This window comes from Rasamsonia byssochlamydoides (assembly GCF_041956645.1).
Source record: "Rasamsonia byssochlamydoides strain NRRL 3658 unplaced genomic scaffold VTN77scaffold_81, whole genome shotgun sequence".
In the NCBI taxonomy this organism is placed as follows: Eukaryota; Fungi; Ascomycota; class Eurotiomycetes; order Eurotiales; family Trichocomaceae; genus Rasamsonia; species Rasamsonia byssochlamydoides.
The window spans coordinates 43,462-55,865 of NW_027192464.1; the positions used below are offsets into that span (position 1 = coordinate 43,462).

Consider the following 12,404-nt stretch of genomic DNA (forward strand, 5'->3'; position numbering starts at 1 on the left):
CTTGCGTAATTTTGTCGCTTTTTAATTCTGTCTTGTTCATCCTGTTCATCTTTGCTTCTTTGATTTTTGTGGGGGAACCGACCTACGTGTGGATATCGGCGTTAGGATTTGATTTGATTTGACTCGATTTGATTTGACTTGACTTATGTGTATGTGACTGTGGCCTTTCAGACTTCCCCCTCGTCTCTCGGCTTGTATTCATCGTCTGCTGTCTGTCTGTCTACTGTCTATGTATTTTATGTTTTATTTTCCTTTGTCTGTCTGACTGACTTTTTTTTCCCCCTTTGCCTGTGCTCGTGGTTCAGCGTTTATTTTTATTGACTTTTACATACATCACGCAATTAATGTATGTACATGGACATAATACACGGTCCTGTTCTATTTCAACCTGTCTGCTTCTACGTCTCTACTCTATCTGCTCTAAATTTAGTGAGTGAAACTCCTTTACTTAACTAGTACCTAGGTAGCTAATAATTCTTCGTCCTTTCTCCCTAACACACAGGTATGTATGTATGTACAGTACGTACGTATGTACGCAGAGCACACTTCCTGCGCTTTTTATAGCTAGCTACCGAGGTAGGTATGTTAGTAACCCCTCATAGGTTATATTCTTGATAGATAACGAAATATCCCCGTAGAGAACTATAGTAAACCATGATTTTTTTTTGGAAAAAAAAAACACTACTAGTGCACATAATCTAACCTAAATCCTATTTGGCAGAGTTGCCCTCAATTACCATTACCTACCTACCTAGGTAGTTTTGCTGCTCTTTCTTCGTCATGTCTAATCTGCAATTAGAAATCGTGTGTGATTGCATGCGTGGGCTATTTATTATGATCCAAGAGCCCATCTGTCGGACAGGAAGATACTATCTAAAGCAAAAAAAAAACATATTCATAATACTACCTAGGTAAATACTAAAGAATTACACCAGAAAGTTCTTACTCCTTCACACATACACAGAGTGAGTGAGTGAGTGAGTGAGTGCCTCGTGTGACCAATACCTGGGTTCTAACTATGTATTGTACGTAGTTTCTTAGGTTATGAATTTGTTTACTATTTCAGGTATACATGCTTGATTGCCTGTTAGGTTAGGTTTTTCGGTTTTTGTTTCTGCACCAGAGAGGATTTATGATATTATCAAACTACCTACCTACCTACCAAAAAAAAGGGCTGCCTGCCCTCTCCTCCTGGATTGTATTGTATACAGTAGGTAATTCGTCCTAATCTAATCTAATCTAATCAGGAGAATTCAATCAATCCACTGGTTAGGTATGTTGTCTACTACTAGGTAAAATCAACTCGGTTGGAGGGATCTAATCTAATCTAATCTAGCCTAGCAAAAAGGATTCATTCATTCCCCAGGGGCAGGCAAAACGAGGTTTTCTTTTTTTTCCTTTTGTTTGTTTCCTTTACTGTAAGATCGAAGGAGTCCGGACGCATTAGAAGCATTTTCACCGCCGTTGAATAAGGAGAGAGAGTTTTTTTGCTACTTAAGTAAGTACCTCCGCGAAGATTTCCGAATAATGCAGGCTATCATTCATTTCAAGTGTGCTACGGATTCGACATGCACTTGGGCAAGAAGAAGAAGGTCGAGGTTGAGCGTAAGTAAGGCAGTGCAGAAGATCCCACTTGATGTCGTTCACAGGCAGACATGACGTGACATGACATGAACATGGTTCAGAGGCCTGTTTCGTTTAACCGTCCCATATTTTGATGACGCCAGTTCTTTGTTAAGAGGGGGGCAGATGGTCGTCCAGGCGCCAAGCGAAGGGAATTGCACAGCACTGTATTGAGGTCTACATAGTTGGGTCCAAGTTGGAAGATCTCTGTAGCAGAACAGGAAAGGAATTTTGACTATATGTGAACTGATTGGAGGGAGAAGAACCCAGCTCTTAGATTAAACAACAGAGCAGTCGTGTTGTAGATTTATGATCTGCTGATCTGATCTGTATGGTACATCAAGTTCAGTCATGTCATCCAGGTCTATCAATCAATTAATCAATCAATTAAGCATAGAACGGATCGACGAGATAAGAACATAAGAAAAATAGCATGCAAGCGTCAAGGAATTGTGGTCCACATCACGTTTACTCCGTCTTTTCTTTTCTCCTCTACTGCCTCTACCAATCCATCCTCAATCGCTTCTCCATCTCATCGTGGAAGCTCGGTGGTTCTCGGAATTCGTCGCCTGGACACAAGTATTCAGTCAGTGGCACGATGTCTTCAAGGAAAAAGATGTTCTTATTTCGTCAGACGCACCCTTAAACACATCCTCCCAACTAATCTCCGTATCTCGTCCTCCCAACGCGAGGATATCCTCGTGGATATTCCCCTGCGGCCCCCCCAACACCATCGGCGTGAAGTGGCCGTCGCGCACGATTTTCAGCTCCATCCCGCGCCGGATGGGCTCCGCCATGCCGTACACCCGGCGCAGCATCTCCATCTTCAGCGCATCTTGCGTGGCTCGCCAGGCCAGCAGGCGCGCCTCGAGCGGGTGTGTCGATACGGGTGCTGGCGTCGATGCTGCTGAGGGGGGACCGACAGGCGCCGGAAGGGTGATGTTGTTTCGGAGAGTGTCTGGGAGACCGGGCGCGGAGGGCGCGCCTTTGCTGGAGTAGGGGGCAGCGACCGCAGAGTGCTGACGGCTGGTGATGTTGTTGGTTTGGGTAGGGTGGTTGGTAGGAGGTGCGATGCGGAGAGACTAGTTCGGTGGTCAGTAAGTATCCAGGAATTCTCTTGTCTTTTTTGCTTTCTTTTCTCTTGCAATTATTCTAAGAATAATGGCCATATATTATATGAATCCATATCATATATATCTTTCCTGGGAAGGATATGGAGATAGTGATATCAGAACATCCATACCATCGTGATGTGTTTGTGTTTCGTTGAACTGGATTCCAAATTCACTCAGCTGTATCAGAGGCTCCTCTCAGTCTGAAATACGCTGAGATGAAACCTGCCTTGTTGCTGGAGAGGGTATGATATGATATGAAGATAAGGTAGTATGCTACTGATGACGATGCTCCGCTCAGGCAGCCGCACCCGCATCAAGCTTGTCCGGCGGGCTCGAGGCACCTCTTGCGCAGTCCACGCTGACATAACCCTAAATCACGTGTCATGCAACCATCGGGGAAATTCAGATAGTCGGAAGTAGATCATATCGATTGCTTGTCATCCAACAAGAACGTCCATCTTCTTCGTCTGCCGCTCTGATAGCAATCATGTCAGCGGCTCTGTGTTCCCGGACCTTCCGTCCAGCTGCTGCTCTGCGGACAATGGTCCGACAGCAGCAGCAGCGTCCATCCTCATCCTTCCTCTCCCGATTCTTCTCCTCGAAGCCATCCTCTCGTTCGCTACCTACGCGATTCACTCCTATCCTTCGTCCCACGACGGCGACCCCTTCCCTGATTACATCTGCAATTGCAACAGCCGCCAGAACCCGCCAATTCTCGAGCACGCCGCGTGCCCAAGCAACCTACAACCAGGTCCGACGGGGATGCCGCAAGCCCCAAAAGGCTCGTCGACGACGGTCTCCCGCGCTGGCCAACCGGCCCGAAATGAAGGGCGTTTGCCTGAAGACGGGTATCACGAAGCCGAAGAAGCCCAACTCGGGAGAGCGCAAGACTGCCAGGGTCCGATTGAGCAGTGGGAGAGTGGTGACGGCTTATATTCCTGGTGAAGGTGCGTACCCGGCCTTTAAAATCAAAAGCTTTGGGGAGGGTTATTCTTTGCGTGTTAGATTTCGGCACTAACAAGTGCGTTTCTTTGATTGGGATTAGGCCACAACGTTCAACAGCACAGTGTCGTTCTTGTCCGCGGTGGCCGATGTCAGGATTGTCCTGGTGTGAAGTACCACCTTGTTCGAGGAGCATTGGATCTGGTGCGTTCTGTTTCTATCTCTCTCTCCTCTTTAGCTCCTTCTCGCTAATCAATTATTATTTGCTCATAGGGTGGTGTCGCGAACCGATTGACCAGTCGTTCCAAGTACGGAACGAAGAAGCCCAAGCAGGATTAATGAGGCAGAATTCAACTCCATTCTAGAATGAAACGAAAGGGATAAGAGGCTTGAATGGTGGGTCACTGGTCATTCATGAATAGATAGTTAGATGGATGGACGGATCGATCTCTGAGCAAGATCGATATGCTGTGTACTATTCTATTCACCATGTCATGTATAATACCAACGACATTATTACTTTATCTGCCGTATGACAGAATTTGTTTCTACAATCAATGTGACAGTGCGCAAGACGGAAGTTGAGTTTTTTTTCTATAATTTTTTTATAATATAGTGATAGTGATTGTGCCTGTATCACTATCATGTCTCTCCAACTCACTTTATATGTAGAGAAAAAGAGAAGACAGAGAGAGGGTATACCATGAAGTAATACACCAAACAATTCAAAACTCAAAGTTCATGCTTTCATGCTCCCCAGGGGTATCATTATCATGGACAAGTCGAACCCGAAACAAATAAACCTCCAACCCGATCCGATCCAATCCAATCCAACCACATCCAATAACGCCATCCTGTACAGGAATGAGACCTCTAGCAGCCTAACCCAACGAAAAAAAAATCTCCAGCGAGATTACCTGATTAGATATATTCTATATACCACCCCCCAAATACCGCTGCACATCCTCACTTCTGTAAAACATCTCATGCAGCTTCTCTCCCTTCTTCTTCGCCTCCATCTCTCTAAGCCGGACTTGCTTCGCATTCAGCTTCTTCCTCGCCTCCTGCTGCTGCTGCTTCACCTTCTGCTTCTGCGCGAGGGCCTCAGGATCGATCTCCATGCCCAGTCCGACAGTGTCGTGTTTCACTTTCGGCTTGATGGGCTCGCGGATCCCCTCGCGGCCTGGGGCGCCGAGGCCGAGGCGACTGTCTGGGTCCCATCCGTAGGAGGCGAGGTAGCGGAGGCCGTGCCGGGTGCGGTCGAGATGGGATGGGGGATGGGAGTGCTCGAGGCAGACTTGGTGCGCGATGGAGGCTTCGTGTGGGGTGGGCGGTGGTTTTGGTCTGTCGCCATCGGTGATGACGGTTGAAGATGAAGAGGAGGAGGTAGTGGTCTCTGTTAGAGGGAGGTTGCACACGTCGCAAATTTTCTGAGAGACAACGACAGTCTCCTCATGATGATTTATTCTTTTCGTATTGTTCAAGGATTCTCCCTCCTCAAGCGGAGCGGGCGACGGTCCCAAGGACGGAGGAGCTGAGGCGGTTTCGCTATCATCCTGCCCGTCTATCTTCCGTCTCTTCTCCAGCAGCTGTGCGCTCCTCTGCTTGGGCAGCACGATGGAAAGATATCGATCTGCGACGCTGGGGGCGGGCTCGCTTGTCTGACGCGCGGTGGTTGTTGTAGACTGCTCTGTCGTCGTGCTGAGAGTGGCATGGTCTGAAGGACGGACGAAGGGCACGCGTTTCCTCTTGATGCCGGCGCCAAACACTCGCTGGTCTTCGAGCGGGAGGAAGTAGTCTTCGTCGTCGTTGTAGCGGTTGGGCATGGTGGAGTAGAAGTTAGATCAAGTGGGGTCTGCTATGTCATGTCTCTGCTTGTCCTGTCTGACGATCAGGATATAGGTATTGTTTGAGACACGGAGACAACTCAGATTTGACAAGAAAGAAAGTACGGAGTAGACAGAATAAAATACAAGCTCTGTGGTTCTTCTGGTTCTTCTGCACGTCAGCTCGCGTGGCGGCGGCGGGAGATCAGCCGCTAACCTACGCTGGAGTAATCTTCCGGCCGCGTTACAGCTTTCGCCGACACTACCAATTAATCCTGACATCCTAGGTGACAGGCAGGGCAACGAACAACATGCCCATTCCTTTAATTGTGCAGGCAGCCACCGAGGGCCTCTCGTCCATCCCCTATGCATATCCGGTTCTCAAGACGCTAGCATGTCTGGCCGTCGTGGCCTTGCTCAAGTTCTACTTTGGCGGTGCCCGCAACCGATCCGATCGGGTGATGCACTCCAAAGTGGTTATGGTTACGGTAGTCATCTCCCTGAAACTTTTTTTGTTAATTTTTTGATTTATTTTCTTGTTCGAATTCTGAATAGAAAAGGGGTTGGATCAATTGCTAAGAATGTAAATACAGGGCGGAACATCAGGCATCGGAGCTTCCATCGTATATGAACTGGCCTCGCGCGGTGCCCAGATCATCCTCCTGACGCAGCACGCCCCCTCCGACGTCTTCCTGGTCGACTACATCCAGGACTTGCGGAAGTCGACCAACAATCAGCTGATCTACGCGGAACAAGTCGACTTGACCTCGCTGCACTCGGTGCGGACCTTTGCGACGAAATGGGTCGACAATGTCCCGCCCCGACGGCTGGACATGATCATCCTGTGCGCCAACACGCTGACGCCGGCGCGGAGCCCCCGACGGATAACGGAGGACGGCCTGGATGAGGAATGGCAGGTCAACTATCTGGCCAACTTCCACCTCCTGAGTATCCTCAGCCCGGCGCTGAGGGCGCAACCGCCGGATCGGGACGTGCGCGTCATCTTCAGCACTTGCTCGAGCTATATTGGGGCGAAGATGGATTTCAACCAGACGGAGGGGACGGCCGCGAAGGAGGACAAGCCTGCGAAACCAAAACCACAGGCTGGGAGCAGCAGCAAGCAGACGAAAAAGAAGGAAAAGAAGGACAAGTCGACTATGTACGGCATGACCAAGCTCGCTCTCATGGTCTTCGCCCAAGCCTTCCAGAAGCACCTGTCTTCCAATAAACCACAGGACCAGCCCATGAACGCGAAGGTGCTGATCGTCGACCCGGGATTCAGCCGCACGCCAGGAATGCGACGCTGGCTCACGGGGGGCACTCTCTGGGGGCTGCTGCTCTACCTGCTAACCTGGCCGCTCTGGTGGCTAATCCTCAAATCCCCACAGCAAGGCGCGCAGAGTTTCCTGTACGCAGCCATGGACGCGCGATTCGGTCGGGGGAGCAACACTGGAGGCTGCCTGATCAAGGAGTGCCGCGAGATAGATTTTCTGCGCGACGAAGTCAAGGACGAGAAAGTGGCCAAGGAGCTCTGGGAATTCAGCGAGAAGCAGATCCAGACCAAGGAGAAAGAGGCTGCTGTGAGGCGGGCTCAAGCTAAGAAGGAGAAGGAGAAGGAGCAGGCTGCCACCAAGGACAGTAATAATAACAGTGATAACTCTGCCAGTTCAAGCGCGGCGAAATCGCAAACGCCGGGTTCGAGGAGGAGTCGAAAGGCGAATAAATGAGAACGCGTCTGCATCTGCATCTGCATCTGCATCTTGTATTTTGTACTTCTCTTCTGATTGTGTTAGATATCTATATTTATCATATACCATAGCATAGCATTCTATACCATAGCATGAATAGAAGATACCAACCTGAACAGAACAGATACAGTAACTTCCGCATGAGCAAACAGACACAGATAGATAGATAACCAATAAATACTAGTAAGCTTCTGAACTGGACTGACTGGACGAACGGCTTTGAATTCAATTGAATGGAATTGAATTGAGTAGAAGCTCTATCTATACCTAACAAGACTATCACTATCTTTTTCTTTTTTGTACTTTTTGTTTGTGTGTATGTATGTACAGTACATCTACAGAATAAAAAAAAAGCAAGAGAAGAAAAAGGGTAATAAATTTTTTAAAAAGAAAAAAAGATAGAAAGAAAGAAAGAAAAAGAAAAGAAAATGGTGACACTGTGACAGGCAATCCCAGCCAGCCGCTATCGTTATTCATAGATCGGACTCACTCGAGCAGAGCAGGACGCGCGCTCGCTCTTTCATTGCCATTTATTTGCAATGACCGAACCGAACCGAGTCCTTGGCGTGGCCTGGCCTCTTCTTCCATCATTCGTGGAATATCAACTTGGATATCATGATTTTATTTTAATCGCCTGTCTAGTTTAGTTCTCCTTCTTCAACGCCTCCAGCAGCTCGGCCGGCGGCTGCTGTCGGTACCCTTGCGGGTTGTGTCGCGTCCAGCGCCAGAGGTCCTCACACGCCTGTTCCAGCGTCCGCTCGGCCTTCCAGCCCAGCTCCTTGTTCGCGCGCGAAGGGTTCGACGTCAGATCCAGCACGTCGCCTGCGCGGCGGGGCGCGACTTCGTAGGGCAGGTCGCGGCCTACTGCCGCCGAGAAGGCTTTGATCATCTCGTAGACCGTGCTGCCGCGGCCGGTGCCTAGGTTCCAGGCGCGGACGCCGGGCTTGTGAGCGCGCAGGTAGTTGAGTGCTAGCAGGTGGCCGTTGGCCAGGTCTAGGATGTGGATGTAGTCGCGGATAGCAGTGCCGTCACGAGAGGCGTAGTCTAGACACGGTTAGCCTCAACGCTAGATATGTGGAAAGCTAGATATGCGGGGTTAGGCTCACCATCGCCGAAAACGAGGAGCTTCTCTCTCTTTCCAGTCGCGACCTGCGCCAGCAAGGGCAGCAGGTTGTAGGGGACACCCTGAGGATCTTCACCCATGATCCCGCTGGGGTGGGCGCCCGCAGGGTTGAAGTAACGCAGCAGGGCAGCGTTCCACTTCTCGGCCTCCTCGGGCTTTCCAGCCTTGATGGCGTTGTTGCGCTGCGCGTTGATCACGTCCGTGATGGCCGTCTCAACGGCGAACTTGGTGTTTCCGTAGGGGTTCGTCGGGCCCAGAGGACACTCCTCCGGAATGGGAATCATGTTCGGGAAGCGCGTCGCGTCACCGTAGACGGTGGCAGAGCTGGAGAAGACAATGTTGGTGACATTGTGACGGATCATGGAGCGGAGCAGGTTGATCGAGCCATAGACGTTGACATGGTAGTAATCGAGCGGTCTTTCGCCCGACTCGCCGACAGCCTAGACGTCTTTTAGCACAGAATATAACATAACATATACGTATACTGGCGCAATTGGCATACCTTGAGGGCGGCAAAGTGAATGACGCTGTCAATGTCCGGGTGCGCATCAAACACCTTGTCGATGGCCGCTTCGTCGGTGATATCGACCTGGAGGAACTCTGGCCTCTTCCCGCAGATCAATTCGATGCGATTGAGCACCTCTGCGGAGGAATTGTACAGGTTGTCGGCAATGACGACTTTGTAGCCCGCTTCGAGCAGGGCCAGGGCCGTGAAGGACCCGATGTAACCCGTTCCTCTAGACGTGCTGTCAGTTGCATTGGTGGACGCGCGGGCGACGTGACAATGCTTACCCGGTGACGAGAACTGATCCGGCCGACATGGTTGCAGTGTGATATGAAGACAGAATGTACAGAAATCACCACAATGGGTGGACTTGGACTGCACGACTTGTCGGGGGCGTAAACTTGAGACTGCTGGTGTCTAGACAGCCAGCTGGGCAATAAGGTGAATTTCACACAGCTGGCGGGGCAGCGGGGGATGCTTAGCTGGTCAGGGGAAAATTACCTACGGAACGGCGCTGACGCTAAGGCGATAATAGAGGGGCCGATGGCGGGGACTGCAGGAGTCAACAAGTCGACAGAAAAGAAAGAAAAAAGAAAATACTATTAAAAAGAAAAAATCAGAGAGAGAAACAAGGAAAAAGAAAAGGAAGAAAACCTGTCAACTGAAAAAGACGGTGAGCATTCCTCTTCCCTCCCGAACAATAATCACGATCGGCAGAACGCGGGCACCAGCAGCGCGCAGTCGACGACGATCACCCGACAGCGTGCAAGGCGACACGGGACGGCGAAATGAGGGCAAACCATCCTTGTGGATTCTTATTGCGGATGGATTATGATTACTCCTGGATTTTCTTCGCCGGATCAGGATCAGATGCTCGTCATCTCGTCATCTCCGGCCACAATGACCCTCAAGGTGGAACCGCAATCTGAATCAACCCGCACGGCCCCTGCGAATTAATGGATGGAAGACGGTCCAGGGTTTCACCCGCAACGTGGTCGTGAGTTAGCTCATCAAGGGCTGATTGAGTCCCAGTCCGGCGCGCGGTGGAGCCTCGCGATCGCCAATGTAATGGAACCATCTCAGGAGGCTGGAGCAGTGGCAGCACTGGGCAAGTCAGCACGCTGCTACTTAGTAGCCTGCTACAGATACGCACGGCTCCACGAGACCACAGAGAACCAGGGACCGCATGGGTGGGGTTTACAGTAGCCTGCGCTGTGTCCAATAATGTCCGCAGGGCCCGAGTTAACTCATGGTTCAGGCTCCTTCCTATGAAGCCTGGAAGATGTACGTGGCTTATGCAGAGCAGTTAAGCTGACAATGGAAGGCCTACATATCCAAGGGTATCAACCTCACTATCGAGTTATCCAGATCAGCTTGTGCAACAGTCTGTACAAATCTGAATCTATTGCACAAAGCGCCTCGCCTTGTCCAGAGGAAGGAATTCTCCCGGCGCACATATCAAGCAGTAAGATGATGGGGAAGGTACATGCAAAGTACTGTACATGAGCTGCTGTTACGCCATTCCACTCATAATCATGATTTCGTCTCCAGAGGCGTCTCCCGACGCTGGGATGTGTCGAAGATATTGCCCGTCTAGGGCCCATCCTCCACACCCTCCTGCCGCCATTCAGGGCAACAGGCTACTCTCGTATTGTATAGAAGACCAATTGTCCATCCGAGTCAGCCGAAGATCCTTGTTCTAGCGTGCTCCTCCGGTAGGAGCCTGGGTGTCCCTTCTCAGGCCCGGAGCGACAGAGCACGGACGATAGAGGAGATAATTTCCTCCCACAGTAAAGACACCACAAACAATTTTGCTTAACCGAGGAGCTCCACGTCAAGGCCAATGGCACGCATGAAGAGGTTGACATTGCCCAGTCGCTGGCTTGCCATGTCAGCCGGGAGCGTCTTGCTGTGGGCGACTGTTTCCATAACCCGATCCCTAAGAGAACAAAAGTTAGAGATTACGACAAGATAAAAATATGAAACACAATTCTTGGGCGCATGACTTACTTGACCGCAATGACCAGACGCTGCTGCTGTTCCGGGTTCGCTCCAATGCCCACCGCAGCCAGGAACTGCCAAACATACATGTCATCGCCCGTGTTGATCGTCCCCGGGAAGATATCGGCCAACGTGGGCTCGAGGGTGTCAAACAGAAGGTTGAATTTCTCCGTCCATTGCTGCCAGTCCCGTTCGTCTGCCTGGCCTGCCTCTTTGACGATCTCAGCCCGGCTGAGCAGCATCGTCAGGATGCCCAGGCCAATCTTGGTCCTGGCAACGAGTTGGACCTGAGTCTGGGCCAGCACCAGTCCCAGCAGGCCGATGATGATGTTGAACGGCGCCTCGTTCACGTAGCCGAGGAGACTGGGCATGACAGCTTGGGAGAAGAGATCGATCTCCTCCCGCACAGCCACCGGCGGCTGCGTCTCGCCTGGCTGGAGCAGTCCTTTTCGCACCACATCGATGGAATCGAGGTGCACAACAATCATGGTCAGGATGGTCACCCGTTGCTCCTGGTCGATCTGACGGAAGAGGCGAGGGATCGCCTTCTTTCCCTTAGGATAAGACAAGAACGCGATAAAAGGGTGTGGGACGGAGGAGCCCGGCACAATGGGTTCCATCACCTTAAGATCTTGCCACAGCTTCTGGTTGAGCGACTGCATCTTCTGCCTCCACTCCATGTGTCGCTGGATCGCCTCGTGATCGCCTTCCGCCGGGGGCGGGGGCATCGTGCGTTCTAGATCTTCCATCTTCATCAAGGTTCCATACACGTTCTCAATGTTGTTCAAGATAGACTTGCGGTCACTAGGACTGAGATCCGCCGTCTTTTTGGCTGGTTTGAGGCCATCCGAGCTTTCGGGTCGCTTGATGTTCAGTAAGGGTTTGGGGGTCTTGGCGTTACTGAAGGAAATCTTGCCCAGACTGCCTTCGATGATGAGTTGCTTGTTCTTGGGCTTCAGCTTCGCCGCCTCAACGGCGCGCTGCACTTGCTGCTGCATCCGCTGCATATGATTGTCCGCACTCTGGTATTGCCGTCGACCATGTCCTCCCGTGCGGTTCCCGGTCTGGAAGAGGTAGGTCTGGGCAAAGTGACCAAGGGGCTGGCGAGGGTGCTGCCGTGGAGCGCCCCGGATCTGACTGTAAACCTGGTAGTAGAAGTCCTCCGACAACAACGCCTCCGGATCCGGATCATTGATATTGCCCGTCGCCGCCACCAGTTGCTGCAGCTGAATCCGAGTGATGAAGTTCTTATCTTGTGGGGTCATCAAGCCATTGCCGCGGGAAAGGAGGAAGATCTTGTGATTCCGCTTCGCCCGTTTGGCATCTTCCATCAGATACGCCATCCGCTGCTCCTCGGTGAGGTTCATCAGCTGCTGGGGGTTGGTGATGACGGGCAGTCCCTGCGGCGGCATGGGCGGCGGCTGCTGTTGCGCTTGCCGTGGACCGCGGGGGACCGCAACATGGCCTTGCTGCGGAGGGAATTGCGGTGGCCGATTCACATTCTGCAGGACTTGCAAGGGC

The 12,404-nt window shown here is 51.3% G+C and overlaps 6 protein-coding genes across 6 annotated transcripts; 2 read left to right on the plus strand and 4 right to left on the minus strand.

Moving 5' to 3' along the window:
- Nucleotides 1-2,124: 2,124 nt before the first annotated feature.
- Nucleotides 2,125-2,869, minus strand: VTN77DRAFT_9065 (uncharacterized protein; the record flags this gene model as incomplete). Its single annotated transcript, XM_069425632.1, has 3 exons — nucleotides 2,125-2,192; nucleotides 2,264-2,705; nucleotides 2,867-2,869. The coding sequence occupies 3 exons, from the start codon at nucleotides 2,867-2,869 to the stop codon at nucleotides 2,125-2,127; spliced, it is 513 nt and encodes a 170-aa protein (XP_069274202.1).
- Nucleotides 2,870-3,225: 356 nt separating this feature from the next.
- On the plus strand, nucleotides 3,226-4,019 carry VTN77DRAFT_9066 (mitochondrial 37S ribosomal protein uS12m; the record flags this gene model as incomplete). Its single annotated transcript, XM_069425633.1, has 3 exons — nucleotides 3,226-3,685; nucleotides 3,784-3,884; nucleotides 3,954-4,019. The coding sequence occupies 3 exons, from the start codon at nucleotides 3,226-3,228 to the stop codon at nucleotides 4,017-4,019; spliced, it is 627 nt and encodes a 208-aa protein (XP_069274203.1).
- A 593-nt stretch (nucleotides 4,020-4,612) lies between these two features.
- VTN77DRAFT_9067 (uncharacterized protein) lies at nucleotides 4,613-5,506 on the minus strand (the record flags this gene model as incomplete). Its single annotated transcript, XM_069425634.1, has 1 exon — nucleotides 4,613-5,506. One exon carries the CDS (start codon nucleotides 5,504-5,506, stop codon nucleotides 4,613-4,615), a length of 894 nt encoding a protein of 297 aa, XP_069274204.1.
- Nucleotides 5,507-5,817: 311 nt separating this feature from the next.
- Nucleotides 5,818-7,233, plus strand: VTN77DRAFT_9068 (uncharacterized protein; the record flags this gene model as incomplete). Its single annotated transcript, XM_069425635.1, has 2 exons — nucleotides 5,818-5,994; nucleotides 6,100-7,233. 2 exons carry the CDS (start codon nucleotides 5,818-5,820, stop codon nucleotides 7,231-7,233), a joined length of 1,311 nt encoding a protein of 436 aa, XP_069274205.1.
- Nucleotides 7,234-7,897: 664 nt separating this feature from the next.
- On the minus strand, nucleotides 7,898-9,198 carry VTN77DRAFT_9069 (uncharacterized protein; the record flags this gene model as incomplete). Its single annotated transcript, XM_069425636.1, has 4 exons — nucleotides 7,898-8,298; nucleotides 8,361-8,817; nucleotides 8,880-9,114; nucleotides 9,170-9,198. 4 exons carry the CDS (start codon nucleotides 9,196-9,198, stop codon nucleotides 7,898-7,900), a joined length of 1,122 nt encoding a protein of 373 aa, XP_069274206.1.
- Nucleotides 9,199-10,697: 1,499 nt separating this feature from the next.
- Nucleotides 10,698-11,890, minus strand: VTN77DRAFT_9070 (uncharacterized protein; the record flags this gene model as incomplete). The annotated part of the gene is made up of 2 exons (XM_069425638.1): nucleotides 10,698-10,821; nucleotides 10,893-11,890. 2 exons carry the CDS (start codon nucleotides 11,888-11,890, stop codon nucleotides 10,698-10,700), a joined length of 1,122 nt encoding a protein of 373 aa, XP_069274207.1.
- Between the last annotated feature and the right edge of the window lie 514 nt (nucleotides 11,891-12,404).